The following is a 15,348-nucleotide window of genomic DNA, read 5'->3' on the forward strand; positions in this document are numbered from 1 at the left end:
AAATATATATAAATATAAAAAAAATATTCTCTGCACTCTGTTTTAGGGTGGATTGAACAATGATATATTATTATCTGCATCGTTGTTATAATAGTGAGCGAGGAAACAATTCTGAACTTCATTCAAGCGCCTTGAAGACCAATTATATACGATGAAATAAAGCAGAAACAGAATATACAAAGAAATGATGACAGCAAAAACATTACTTTATTTTCACTTTCAATTTTCATCAAATTATAGTAATCAAAATCCAAAAAGTCCCTTACAAATACAGGATAGCTGTGTTCATACAAATCAACACTGTTACATAAATACACCAGGTTTGCAACATGTTCTTAATACAGACACACACAAAAACAAACAAAAACACAAAGGTTTGAAATACAAAGGACTACAAAGGTAAAATTACATACATATATAATGGTCAATTTCCCTTTCCATAACGTGTGTGTGTGTGTGTGTGTGTTATGTGGGATCTTCAGTATATGTGTATATATGCTTGTGTGCTATTGTCCATGTCTCATCTGGGGCCGAGTTTTAAGGGGGACTTGGGAGATGAGAGGTTCTTCTTGCCGTTGTGGGGCTTCACTTTCAGGTTTAGTTTTGGTGCCGTTTTCAAGTAAAAGTGAAGCTGTGAGGGAAGAGATCGAGAACAAGTTGTGAGGGATCAATACAGAGTCTAGAATACAAGAACGTACACACAATTATGAATCACAAGCTAGGTCTGGGTCTCTAAAAGAATATTTAGACACACATATATGTCAGTACATATAGAAACACACCTGTATGGCCTCCGCTGGTCCCACTGTGACAGTGCTGGTGGACGAGACGTAACCTGGTGCTGATGCTGTCACAGTGTAGGTGCCTGGCAACAGAAGTCTGAAGTAGTCGCCATCCACTCCTGGAGGAGCACATATGGGAAAAGATGTGAAAACATGCAACTAGTCAATTTCAAATGTTAAATTACACAGCGTTAGAAGAAGTATTCAGTTCCTTTACTTAAGTAAAAGTAGCAATGTACGACCAAAAAATGGTCTGGTATTGGCATGAGCAGATTGTGAGACAATAGGCGAGACAATAGACCACCCCTTCAACATAGGAGCGAGACACGCAGACTTCAAGTTTTGTTGTTGTTTTGTGTCTCTTTGTAGTCATCTTCTTTTTCATTGTGGTTGATTTGCATCTCTTTTGAGTCTCTTTGTAGTGATTTTGTGTCTCTTTATGGTTGTTTTGCCCCTTTTCGTAGTCATTGTGAGTCCATTTGTGTCTCTCTGCAGCTGTTTTTAATCTCTTTGTAGTTGTTTTGGTCTCTTTGTATTTTGCTTTTGTCTCTTCCTGGTTGATTTGTGTCTCTTTTAGTGACATTTTGCAGTTGAAGGCTCAACACATCCAATCAAATAAAAAACCCATCAAATGTGTCATTTGGGTAGCATCTGTGCTATTTAAAATGTTTTCAGATCACTGTAAAACTGATTTTTAATTACATGTCAGGTATCAATTTCATCTAAGAACTAGTTTTGCCTTTAATTTGAAAAATCAATCAATGAGACCTCTAAACAAGTTCCCGTTCGTGTGCAGTACCCCATGTATCCGCTAGATGGAGACACAAACCGTGTTTTCACATGGAAAGTTGTCCCTTCGATGCCTGACTCAGGAAAGCATGGCGCAAATCCTCTTTCATGCCGTTTAAATGAATACCGACGACGGGAATCAACTCAAAGTTGATCCAAAGACATTAAAATAGCAATTAGCAGCAGTTGATTTGCCCGTGAGCACAACTTTTGATCACAAAACAGCAAAGGTAAGACATCATTTATGGTTATGGCTGAATAAAGGGAAGTTGATCTGTTCTGTCCTTCAGCTGCAGGTTCACTGGGTTTTGGTCGTATGGTGATAAGGTTTGTACCGTTGGTATCAGTGGAGTCTCAGCCTTCATGATGACATATCGTCTGTGTGGGTACCATGAAGTAGCAAAGCTGATAGCACCACTCGTGGCCATGCACCGTTAGCTTGTGATTGTTGTGTGCTCATTAAGTTAAACACCAATTAACTGTTAATTGGTGTTTCAATTGTATTTCTTTCAGGTAAAAATGGTTATCATGAGCTTTTAGCCGAGCGGCTTTCCTTTATGTTGGTATGCAGGATGAATATATTACCCACTGTTCAGGAAACATGGCCTCTGCAGCTATGATGCTGATACAGATGCTTTAACATGTAAACATCATTTTAAAGTTGTAGTCGAACAAGGTGTGCCTGGTTTGAGCTAATTTAAATACTGTTGGGAGGTTTAATTTACTGTCTAATAATGCATCTGAATGTTTTCATTTAAGAATCTTGTAGCTTTTAGAAACTATACCTGTCAAATAGAAAATACAATAAAAAGAATACAATGTCCCTCTAATGCAGTGGACTATAAAGTACCTCAGAGTTGACTCACGGTACTCGGGTAAATGTAAATTGAGTGCATACAGTTAGCACTCTTTATTTTAATGCATTTCCACCGTTGCCCACAGCTTGTTCTATTCCAGTGTGAGGATGGACTGCACTATTATAATGCAGCATTAGCAGATCGTCTACCACACACACACTCGCATACTTCTTCAACCCTGCAATTAAGGAGTAAAACACTCCACATCTGTTTAACGGACACCCCTCCAGCCCCTTCTCACCGCTGGTCACATCGTGGTTGACGCCAGCCACCGAGACCTCAGCGTTGCCTATGGGGTTGTTGTTTTCATCATACACCATGCCTTTTATCCCATGATGCACCTGGAAAACACAAGTCATTTGTTTTTATGAATCATGTCATATGTGAAATATGTGTTAGTGTAGGCAAGTCTTAGCTTTGTGTTTGAATACTGCAATGACTTACAGCATAGGTTATAAGTCATACCAGGTTGTAAACTACATATCCAGTGAAACTTGTGTGGAACTATCCCTGCAGTCTGCATCAGTCGAAACAAGACCGAACAACCCCTTCCATTTCAGTCTGTGTAATCAGTGCTGCAGAATAAAAGGTTACGCATTTCTGAACCGTCCCTTGAGGCTTAAGAAACACTAATAGTGGCATTACATTGCCGTATTTTATCTCAGCACTCTGACAATCTTGGATGACGGATATTTGTCTTTAGACTAGGGCCTCTTTTCATACTTGACAAAGGCCTAAAGTCAGTTTTCATGTATTAAGCTGAATTTCAAGCAGCTCATTTAAAGTCACTTTATCCAGGGAGTCCGAGCCAATGTTTACAAGAAGCCAGAGTTTTGAACTTGTGACTCTTGGCAGTTGGGTTTTTGTGTGTAACTGTATGTCTGCGTATTTGTGTTGTGAGTTGTAACTGACCAGGAATTTGCAAAATAGTGAGTGTGTGTGTGTGTGTGTTTGTGTTCTGACCTGTTCAAGGTATGAAACCAGTGCTTCTCGGTTGCCCAGCCATTCTCTGGGCAGCGCTGCTGCAGGAGGAAACTTGTCACAGCTCAGCTCCAGGGTGATCTCAAAACAGTTGGTGTACAAGTAGTTGAAGTCCTGCATGCCTGAAACACACATGAGAAGACTCTACTTTAGATTTGAAGGGAGGAAGCTTTCTTTATTTCAATGGGTGGTTTATAGACGGTTTACATGGAGCCTCAGTTTGCCTCTTTAAAGAGTCATTCAGATTTGTAACTGATCATTTCAGTCCATCTACATCCAGACATTGGAGCTTTTACTATATTTTTTCACCTGGTCAAACAGATTCTTCCAAACCACTGCATTTCTCTGTTTTGACAGATCTTAAACATATTTCAGATGGACCGATTTTACACCCAACGACAGAATTGCTTTTTTAAAACCTGAGCTTTTGACGTATGCATATGAGTCTATGATTTGGAGGGAACGTTCAAATCCATGTTATAGACCATGACATAACGCTTGGCGGAGAAGGAGCCGGTTAAATAAACATAACATGCTCCTGCTGAATGCAACCATGGGCGTTTTGATCAAATTCAAAAGCTTGCATGACTGCACCCAAAAGCTCCACAGATTCACATTCCAAGGAATAATCCAGACGAGTCCAGACCGGGATTTACACATGAAAGACACGGGTATTGTTATTGTTGCAGCTTAACTGAACTGATTTTGACTATATGCCCTGACAGTCTGATGAACTTGGTGTGCTGTAGCTTCCAAGCATTCTATGGCAAAACAATTCTCAAATAAAGCAAACGGGGGAGGATGAGGACTGCCAGTGCCTGAGCTCGTATAACTCCTGATGGCCTGTAGGCGGCCAATGCCAGTAAATAATATTATATTAAATCAAACTCCAATAACGTATTTACTGGGCATTCTGGCTGCTTTCATAGTCCACTAAAATATCAGAATACACCTAAAAGAGTCACAGTTTTTTTCCTAGGAGCAAATGGTAGGCAGTAAATCTGACATGGTTAACTGCTGACGGGACACCCGGGTGACACTACTCTAAAAATACAGTCAATACACTATAAGTGTATATTTAAATTTGCTCCAAGATAGCACTATTGGCTTATAGTTGGTGTTACAATTGGGTTGTTAAAAAACAGATATGTGTAAAAGGCATGTGTTTCTGTGCATCCGTGTGAAAGTAATCTTGAGTTATGTGGCAACATTCGGATGACTGATGGGTGTACTAGTGATTTCTGCTGCACTGACGGGTCACCAGCTTAATTGTCAAACAACATGGAAGGACGGATGAATTGTTACTACAGTTGTAGATTCAATGTAAAGATTTCATCCCATTTAGGGACTGTATGAAAATGATTGGGGTTTGGAGGAAACTTTCAAATATAAAAAAAGCAAGGCCCTCCTCAGCTTTATTAAAATGTCCAATGGACCCTCCCCTTTCTTACCAAAAAATCAAAAAAACAAATGAAAAACCAAAATGATATTATAGTGCTGAATTTCTACAACTTGTTTAATCTAGTTGGTGCGTAAAAAGGTTCCTCTGTCAGTGCTAAATAGGGGCATAAATACTGTAAACTTGTGTATTATCTGGAAACTTTTAAACAACCAAATTTCACACTAGAAACAACAACAATATAGTTTTCTCAAACATCCCAGCCACTCTATGTTTGAACCACGAGCCACTAACTTCACAGTTATTACCGCTGTCAGTGCAGCCAAAGGAAAGGCCGAAACAAAATTTAAATCTGACATGAATATTTAGAGGCTGTGCGCTTCCAAAAGACCTCCCCCTCAGGAGACTACCCTAATTCATACAGTCCCTAAGGTTGTTGCTGCCATGTGGGCATTTTACAAACTTGAGCAGCTAAACTGAGGGGTCAGTGGAAGTGCAGCTGTTGGTGTGGAGAAGGTGAAGAGGTTAAAGGCAAGAGCAGACCACGGAAAGAGTCCATGACGACACCGGGAAAGCTTGCCATCGCGAGCCACTCAAGGCATCTCATTCACGCTGAAGTCTATGCCAGCGCCCGCCATCGTTCATGCCTCTCTTTGAAAAAGGAATGATAATGGACACTCCAACACTTTACATTTTAAATCAGTTTTTAAATCAGTTTTTTGGATGTGGAGCTAGTGAGTCAGTATAGCGCTTATCTATCTATAAAGATAATAGTAACATGCTTTTTCTTCTCAAAATGTGTGTTGCTTTCTCTTCAGGCTGCTCAGGAGCCAGAGTGTGTGTCACTCACCTTTGGACAGAGAGTACCAGCTGGCCCCGTTGGTGATGCCCTCATCGAAGAAGTCCCCACAGTTCCAACCCTTGTGCATCCAGCTGTGAGCGTACGAGTAGGTCCTCGCCAACTGTCATCACACACACACATCGCACATGGTGCCCAATCATGCGCATGTTATCACACACAGACAGCGATGACATTTGATGTAGGTAACATCTGGTGAGAATTTATTTTTTTTAATCTGCAGCCCCACCTTTCTGAAGATCTTGTCGTCCGGAGTGGCCGCGTACGTGGTCCTCCCTCGAATGCGAGAGTCTCTCGACTTGTCGAACGGGTAATTGGCGACCACGGCTCCTCCGTGGAGGTTGGCTGACAGGATAAAATTGTAGTTCTGCATCCATTTTATGACCGCCATAGTCTCTGGTTCAACCTGTGGAGTATATAGATATCACTTTTAGGGATGATGTACTTACAGAAGACTCATTGCATTGTAGTGCAGTAATGTCCTTCTCAAGTGTTTAACTCTTATTCTTTTTGTAAAATATCGTCAAAGTTTAGTCTACACGTTTTTTCCTAATCCTTAGTTTCAACAATCCAAGGCCCTCTTAGTGCCTGTTGGATCTACTGTTGGATGTATATTGTCATCTTGATCCCAGACTTTTCATAAACAACATGAGTGGAACTGAAGACATCTGGTTTTCTTTTCACCCAGAACCCCTGGCTTCTCTGCTTGGCTGGTTATCTGGACAAATCCTAGTTTTCTCTGCTTTACCATATGCAAATATTATCCTCTGTGATCCCGGCCCTTTTCATTTTCAAGCACTAGGCTTATCTCTGCTTTTCTCAAGCCCCCCCCCCCCCCCCCCTTAACTGATTCCTCAGCTTTACTTGCAGTGTTCTTTCTCCCTGATCCTCCAACGCTTCAGTGTATCTCATTTGATCCAGACTGGAAATGAATCGGGCATGGGTAGCATTTGTTAAAAGGCCTTCCTTTTCTGTTTTCACAACTGGTATTCAGGGAGAATGCTGAGTTTACAAGATGACGAAACATTAGAGCTGCAAGGATGGAAACACAACAGTTATTTCAAATTTACAACATGCAAACTATTGTAAAATCGTCTCCCATGCAATCTCGAACCTTTAAATTCCTACTTTAGGCTGCCATTTATTTTCTCTGTCAGTGCCAACTATCCTCACACGCTCCAAGCCGTATATCCTCCTGCACGGAGACACGGAGTAATGCCTCTCCTTGAATAAGGTATGTGGGACAATAAACACAGCCGGGTTCAGCTGAAGAATAATCAGAGACTACTGGCCTTGAAGTGCAGACTCCTGTTTGAAAGACTGGCAGGTGTTTATTGTCTGTGGATCTTTATATACACTCCTGCGTGCTTGAAGTCAGAGCTGTCACCATGGTGTTGGGTTACATATGAAGGACAAACACACACACACTGAAGATCTTTTAAGAGTTAAAAAAAACAAAAAAAAATGAACAGATAAAGGGATTTCCATGCAATTTTAAACAAATACAGTGAGACAGACAAGGTTAGTTTTCACACTGTATGAGCAATGTTCTCCACACGTGAATCCATTGTCTGCAGGTTATTTTAACGCAGGAATTAAAATATCCCATGTGTAGGTCAACTGGGAGTTTCTGAGTTATTGTAGCTAAACTGAGATCAGTCTGCTTGCCTATAAAGCAAAAATGTCTAAATTGGCGTTTAGTATGTGAAGCAGTCTCCCTCGCTGATGAAAAAATAGTTTCTTGTTCTATTAAACTCATTCCTCTGGATGAAACAGCACCAGTTGGCTAATTAAAATGTAGCGTGGCTGTGCCTGCAGGCGAGCACAGGGGGCTTGTTGCTTCATGCAGCCTGTGAGGATGTAATCCCGACCAGCATGAATGAGGTATCTGTAACAGTGGCACAGTTACTCTTTTGTGTTTGCCTTTCAGGAGGCAGTCATGTGGGTAGACAGCCAGCTCGCGACTGGGAGGACTGGGAGCGTTTTAGTTTTCTCAACACATTTGTAGCCCAGGAACTAGTAAATAGGAAAAAAGTTAAAAATTAAATAAAATCAGTAGCTGTATATATAGCTGTTTATATGTAATATTTTTTTTAAAACAAATAATAATACCACCAAAATAATGCTGAATCTAGCATTATAATCTGATGGAAACAAACACTGTTGACTTTTCATACCTCGGGGGAATGTTTTATTATATTTTTTACAGATAGATATATTTCATAGTTATATAATCCAGCCGTCACAACACCTGGTGGTTTCAAGCGGAAGAGACAAAAGGCCGGTCCAAATAAGAGGAAAAACGTCACGGAAGTTAACCTTGAGAACAGTAGACCTTGTGGAGTCTGTTGAAGATAAGAAGACGGCAGACGAGGCACCCCCAAGGATATGACCCTAATCCTTAAAACGTACTTTTCAGCAGACTATTAGCATTAGTTTGACAGCACACACGCTCACCCCTCCCTTCTGTCTACATTTCACACTGCAGTGATCTGAAATAATAAGCGCAATACTGAAATACATAAGAGTCCCCCAGAACAGAACACTGTCTCTACTGCAGCCCAGCACAAATGCATCTGTACATTTTTTTAAATAAATGACTGCTTCTTATATTTTTTATGAGTAATGGACAAGACATGTAGTTGCAAAGTACCTGACTGTTTCTGCCAAGTTAGAAATATCTGAAGGTTGCAGGTAACAGTTACACTGTGAGACCGCAGAGTAGGGCAGTTCAAAGTCTCGTGGCGGTGACGAAATGACAAAAATGTTTAGCTCAAGCTGAAGGTATTTGTCATATACGTATATCTTGTGAAAGAGCTTTAGAGGACTTCTGTATGCCAACTTTATTTAGTCATCTTCCGCTGATGTCCTTTTTAAAGTGTTAAAGCTTATTCTGAGCTTTGAATTCATCGCCTGTGCTCCAAAAAATCCATGTTTACATCAAACAGATAAGAATAAATAAAATACTCAAACTCACATTATTTGTAAAAGTTGCGAGTTTGGATCTAAAGGATCTAAGGGATATTTTCAGTCATGCTTTTGTTCCACTTTGTATTCTCAGTTGGAACTAGTCAGGCTGCCATTTCGCCCGACTGTTTCATTTAGCAAAGACAAAGGAGAGCGGCCTCTTTCTGACCCAGAGGAAGAAAAGCACCGTCTATGTGAGGAGCCACACGTAGGTCTTACAGTAAGATAAGCAAACACAACCATCCAAACGGGTCAGATAGTATACAGGCGCACACAAACATCCACATGAAACACACAGCTTACGAAGCGATTTACTGGGTCTACTCACTGTTTGAATTCATGCCCAGTTTCTTTTTATTTAGTGGCTCTGGAGTCTGATGCAGGACAAATCTCATGAAATAGTTTATGTCAACAAAGCCAAGATAACTCAGCTGTGTCACAGTTGCTCATTATTCAACTCCATATTCAAACGCTGACACAAGCATGAGACATGTACTCATCCATCCTGCTCTTTCCCTCTCTCCCACACGAGCGCATACATGTATTTGCACACATATGCACAGACACATAGACACGGATAAATATCTCCCCAGTATTTATCCAGTAGCACTGACCTGTTGCTCCCAGTTGTCCGGCAGGGGCAGGTGGTGGTTTCGCCCGTTTGTCTTCTCGTAGTAGTACATGAGTGCGTTCAGGTCTGGAAAGTTCCGGTTCAGATCCATTTCTTTGGCGTTCCCTCGACCCACCAGGTAGCCGTTGAACTCTGGACCCTGTTCACCCACAGACAAAATATAAAGTTTCTCAAACAGCAGCTCCTGTTGGGTTACCTTGTTTTTTTCCAGCAGAGTGATTGAATAATTGTTTTGGCTTCTTGGGTCTTTCAAGCTATTTTGGGCTTCTTGGGTCTTTCAAGCTATGAGTTCATATTGGCTGGAAGCAGCAAAGGAAAACTGGTTTGAGTATTCCGCAGTCTGTGGTGTAACAACAGTAAATTCTTTTCAAACAGGTTTTTTTTTTATGTATACAACATTTACTTCACAATGATTTCATTGTTTTCCAAACTCAAATCCTTCCAGTACATCTTAAAAGGATGTTGGTATTACACAAACAAGAACAAATCCAAAGACAGTAGTGCAGAGTATTATAAATATAAAGGAAGACACAGAATCTAAGGATGTCGGGACTCATGAGATTTTGTGCTTTTGAGTGAAATGTCTCTATTGGATGGATTGCCATGAAATTTGATACAAACATTCATGTTACTCGTAGGATGAATCCGTCATGACTTTGGTGATATTTGTCCTCTAGTGCCATCATCAGGACAACATTTTACTAATGACATTCCATCAGCCTCAGCTGTACGTTTTGTACAGTGTTAATTACCATGCTAACATGCCAAAAGACGATGGTGAACCCATAGATTTGAATCGTGGTGAACATATACCGAACATATACATGACACATATATGAGTTTCAAGTTGTTGACAATGTCATTGTGAGCGTGTAAGCATGCTGAGTCTGACGTGAGCACTTAGTGGACGGCTTCTTTACTGACTATGAAGCAAAGATGCTGAAGCCTTTTTTCTTTTCTTTTTTTGACATCTGAAGCAGTTCCAAAAAAACGATTTGTCCCAAAATAGAGAGGCTCTTGTTGGAATTGCGCAGTATTTCCATGCAGACTTTCTGACCTGCTTTAAGACAACCGAAAGAACAGACTGAACTCTGTATGGAACTACTTAAATCTTACCATTTTTGATGGCATGGCCACAAAAACAAAAATGTTGTTGCTCAATCTGTACCTAAAATCAACGCTATGAAATCAAGCAACCTTCCCATTATTGTCCAGATGCTGCTGCTGCATACAAACATCTGTTGATGCAACAAATTATAGTGCTTTGTTCGTGTGTCGTCTGAGGGACGACACATGGGGAGACCAGTTGCACATGAGAGAGGGACAGTCATGTGCAACTGGTCTCCCCAGGACATATAATTAGTCTCAAAGAGATTGTGCACATATGTGTGTGTGTTTGTGTTAAAGGAGGGGGGGGGGCTTGGTGTTGTTTCACGGGCCACATAATTGCCTCCCGGTAGAAAGCTTGGGGCTTTCTCAGGGAGCTGGTGGGATTATTACCGACATTAGCAAACAGTGGAAGATTTCATTAAATAACTGTTTTATCACTCTTGGTTGCATGTCTTCAGTGGATATAAACAGACACTCGCATACCTTTTAGATATATGTTATCTGATGGAGACAGATAAGATGTGTGTGATTTAACTTGCAGGCGTTAAGCTTTCCTGAGGGAACATTTCCACTAGCAAGAACACAATCAAGGAAAAAAAATGTGGAAACTTGTGCAAATGATTGCTGAAGAAAAGGTGACCAAAGATACAATTTTCAGGAAGCCCGGAGCATCACATGTGTGTCAGTGTGTACATCACCTGTTTGGCAGCCGTCTCGTAGCCATCCGGGTTCATGGAGGGCAGGATGTGGATGCGTGTGTCGTGGATCAGCCTCATGATCCGCTGGTTTCCGGCCCGATACTCCTCGCACATAAACTGGGATAACTTAATGAGCAGTTCACGGCCGAGCACTTCGTTGCCGTGCATGTTGCCCACGTACTTGAACTCTGGCTCCACTGGGGAGGAAGTGGAGAGGGGGGGGCATGAGGTCAAAAAGCCACACAGAGCTGCAGAGCGTGACATTTATAATGACTGCCTGATCATGCACGCTAACATACACACACGATACAGTAGACTCAATAAGTAGGCTGTCTTCATGTTTTTAGTTCAACCTGTGAGTTTTTTATGAGTCTTCATGGTAGTAACTTGAGTTTCTATTTGTTACAGGATTTAAATGTCCCACTTTATTATTCTATGCATTTTTTTTCCTTGTCAAAATCAGACACCATCATTACCCAAAATGCAACTTGACCGCCAACACGTAGATTCTTGTGTGTTATGCTAATAGCAGCTAATGTAGCCTCAAGCAGATATGAGTAGCTACATTTTTATACTTCTAGTCTTTAGCCTGAAACACTGACTCAAGTGACATCACTTGAGGCAATTTATCAGACTTCTCTGGAGCCACAAAAGGCTTCATACACCTTTTCACATACAAAGGAGTACTCTCCGAGACCTGTAAACAGACTTTCAACTAAGTTTGTTTTCCATTCTAAAACCAATAACTCCTTATTAATGCATTTACATTATTGGAATTTCTTGATACGGTAGTTCTCAAGGTTCTGACAGAGGTGAGCTCTGGGGACGGAGTCTGATTACAACTGATTGAATTATTTGGATAAGATCATCTGGCATGCCTGTGGGTATCTGCCACTGATTGGATGAGCCGCCTATCCAAACAGTCTCCCTCTCTGTATAGGGTTCCCTCCTCCCAGGGGTCCCTTCATTAATCACTGCTGCAGCGTTGATAGAACGAAGGACCCCCAAACCCTGCAGCTCCACAGAGCCACTGCTGAACACTTTTGCTTAAAGCTAAAGGTAATGTTTCTTGTACCCTATCTATATGATTTTACACTAAAAGCATGGTGCATATAACACTGTATTATTGTTTTTGTTTGCACGTAAGTTGCCCATGAGAAAAAAAGTAATTTTAGGTTTTTGGGCGGTGGGGTACTGTGGGGAAGAGCAGATACTTCCAAATGTATGAACACCCTTCACTAATTGCTTGAGGCACCCAAATGGCAGCTTGGGCCCTGCAATTCACCTCCTTTTCTTTAACGTGGGGCCAACTGGCCTCAGGTTCAGAAAACAGTGTTGGCTCTAGCATGCAGCTTCAAAACACACACACACACACTCAGCAGCATGCGAAAGACGTGAACTTCCCAAAGGGTGCAAGGGGGTTGACCCAGACACGACTTCAGGTCACTCCCCTCCATGAAGTGCACAGTTCCTGTTTTTCACCCTTGGTCATCTTGCAACAGAACAGGCGTACATCCTTCTATTCTACTGGAGGAAGCACTTACGTGTGCAAATGCAGGAAAAAAATGCAAGCTCAGCCGCAGCCAAGAAAGCATTCCCTGCAGTTGTCAAGTTGTTTTTTCAAAGAACCGCCATTTAAAACATCTTTTTCAATCACCTACATGACCCCTTTAGCCTGTTTTCAATACAAACATTTGCAATGACGAGGTTATAGTTTTCAATTTGTAACCAATATGCAAAATAAACACCTGGAGGGCTGATTCAGTGGTTAGTTGGGGGGGGGGACACGCAACTCTTTTGCAACAGCGGTTTCAGGGTTAAAGCCTTGTTGACTCAAAGTGAACTTTCTGTGTCATCTGCTCAGCTTTGACTCGGATGGCAAAACTTGAAATGAATCACAGATGTTCACTCTGTTCACTCATTTTCACTTTAAGTTTTCCAAAGATTACCGCCACAGATGTTTATCAAAGAAGGCAGCGTTGGATAACTTGACTCAAAATCAGAAACTTGTATTTCATCTCTTGGAGAGAAAAAACCAGAGCCCCCACAGACTGCTCTGTCTTGTGCCAGCTATGTTCTCACTCCCCACAGCAAGAAGTGCAAAACAAATGGGCAGCCAGTGACTTGTATAACCCTGTGCATTTGAAATCCATAATCAATATAAATCCATTCGTTGTACATTGTATCATGCTTGTTTCTCAGCTTCAGTGGCGTTTGACAAAAGTGTAAGCTTGCTGTCATATAGAAATTGTAACTCATGTCAACTGGTTTTCACATTTTGATTAAAATCTAATATTAACTTGAATTTGCTGTACGTCTGTTGTTATGAGTGTTTCCTAACTGTACAGTTTGAACATGCAGATTCAGATAAAGAAATCCTTCATCAATACACATTTTGATCTTATTGCGTGCTCATCCTCGCAGGGCTGTCAGCAGGAGTTACTCACATGCTTCATGGATGCCCGGGTTATCACTGAACTCCAGCACGTAGAGGTGGCGCCCTTCTACGCTGCGCCCGATGCTGTAAATGCGTGTGATGTAGGGGCACTCGCTCTGCACTGCAAACAGGGCTCGCACCATGTCCTCGTAGCAGTGATGCTGGAAGTCTGAGCCGCACACCAGGAGCCCCATCAGCCCCAGCAGGAGAGCAGCGACCCAGGGTAGAGTCCGCCCCCGCTGCATGGTCCCTCAGCCCAAGTTGTGCAGCACCGGAGTAAGAGGAGAGGTGTCCGGAGGAGAGACTTCCTGCAACTATGCAAAACACTTTCAGATGTATATTTATCTCCTTACACACCAAACATACTGCTTTCTGCTTTCTTGTCCTCTTCTTTCTCCTGCTCTCCCTCTCCTTGTGCCTCCTCCCACATACAGTCCTCACACTGAAGAGCAAGTAAGGACAGCCCCCTGCTCCTTCTTTGTCTCACTCTCCTCCTCCAACAGCTGCTTCTCTCCCTCTCTCTTTCCCTTTGGGTGCTTGTCAAGTACATGCTACTTGCTTTATTGGTGCTTAGAGTACTTCTGCTTCAAGTAGTTTGCCCCGCAGCCCCCTCGGCTCTGTGCACACACAATCTGAATTTCATTCTGTCTCTGAGACACCCATTTTCTCTCCCTTTCTTTGTCTCTAACTCTTGTTCTATACTCCCTTCCTGGGAAAGAGGGGTTGTTTCCACGGCACTGCGCTCCCCAACCCCTGCAGCCCTCAATCATCCATTCATTAACTCTTAAGTCAACACACAACCCCTGTGTGTGTGTGTGTTTGTGTGTGTGTGTTTGTGTGTGTGTGTGTATGTGCGCGCGCACGCACGCACGTGTGCCTGCACTCCTCAGATGAATCAGTGTGGGAGCTCTTTCGCAACCTTTGGACTTTTTATTTCTTCGAAGCACCATTCACACACACACACACACACACACACACACACACACACACACACACACACATGCTCTTATGGCCCAGAGAAGAAAGACCAAATGCTGCAATTAGACTTCTAAAATACACAGGTTGATGCCAAGACGCATGCACCCCCCACAAAAACACACAAAACACACACACACACACACACACACACATTTACTGCAGAGTATGCAAGGGGTGCTGTCAATCAAACCTGCTGGAGAAAAGAGGAGCTTTTTCCTCACAGCATGTTGTGCAACCGCTTGTGGAAGTTTCAAAAAAAGAGAGACGGAAGGGCAAACGTGAAGCAAGAGAAAGAGTCACAGATGGAAAGTTGAGTAACACAAGGCTCAAGAGGAAGGAGAAATGTCCAAAAAGAAACAAGAAGGATGGAGAGAAAGCAGGAGAAGAAAAAGACAATATGGTTTCATTGCATGAAAATGTGCTTTTCTGTTATTTTACTCAAGATGTTGAGCAGGAACTGTGCTTCTCACATCTGCAGATCCTGTGCCATCATTGCCCTTCTAAATGACAAGCTGAAGTGATTCGGGACTACTCTGCACTTTCCTCATTGTCTCTGCTGGTGATTGTTTTTCTTCTGCTTCATTCTTTACATCTGGTAAGCCTCAGGGCTCCGCTCCAGTTGCCAGTCCTGTTCACATCTCACTGCCATGCCAACGACGCTCCGCTCAATGAAACAATCCCAGCAAGATGCAAATAAAACGATTGTTGAGCAAGAACTAAATGTTCCACAACATCCTTGTCCCTGGCCCTGAATTGTTAAAAACATTTCAGGAGTTCAGCTTGACTCATAATCCAAATATCATAGATAAAGTCCTGGTCAAAGAATTTAACTTTGAATTTGAACCTATGTAAATGAGTTG

At 42.0% G+C, this 15,348-nt stretch overlaps 1 protein-coding gene across 1 annotated transcript; it reads right to left on the minus strand.

Annotated features, from left to right (window-relative positions):
• Positions 1-185: 185 nt before the first annotated feature.
• On the minus strand, positions 186-13,940 carry cpn1 (carboxypeptidase N, polypeptide 1). The gene is made up of 9 exons (XM_079182238.1): positions 13,521-13,940; positions 11,074-11,270; positions 9,249-9,404; positions 5,897-6,073; positions 5,659-5,770; positions 3,392-3,531; positions 2,670-2,769; positions 783-901; positions 186-631 (listed from the first exon to the last, which is right to left on the minus strand). Exons 1-9 carry the CDS (start codon positions 13,753-13,755, stop codon positions 521-523), a joined length of 1,347 nt encoding a protein of 448 aa, XP_079038364.1. The 5' UTR covers positions 13,756-13,940; the 3' UTR covers positions 186-520.
• Positions 13,941-15,348: the final 1,408 nt, after the last annotated feature.

The sequence above is a fragment of the Pholis gunnellus genome, assembly GCF_910591455.1.
Source record: "Pholis gunnellus genome assembly, chromosome: 21".
Lineage (NCBI taxonomy): Eukaryota > Metazoa > Chordata > Actinopteri > Perciformes > Pholidae > Pholis > Pholis gunnellus.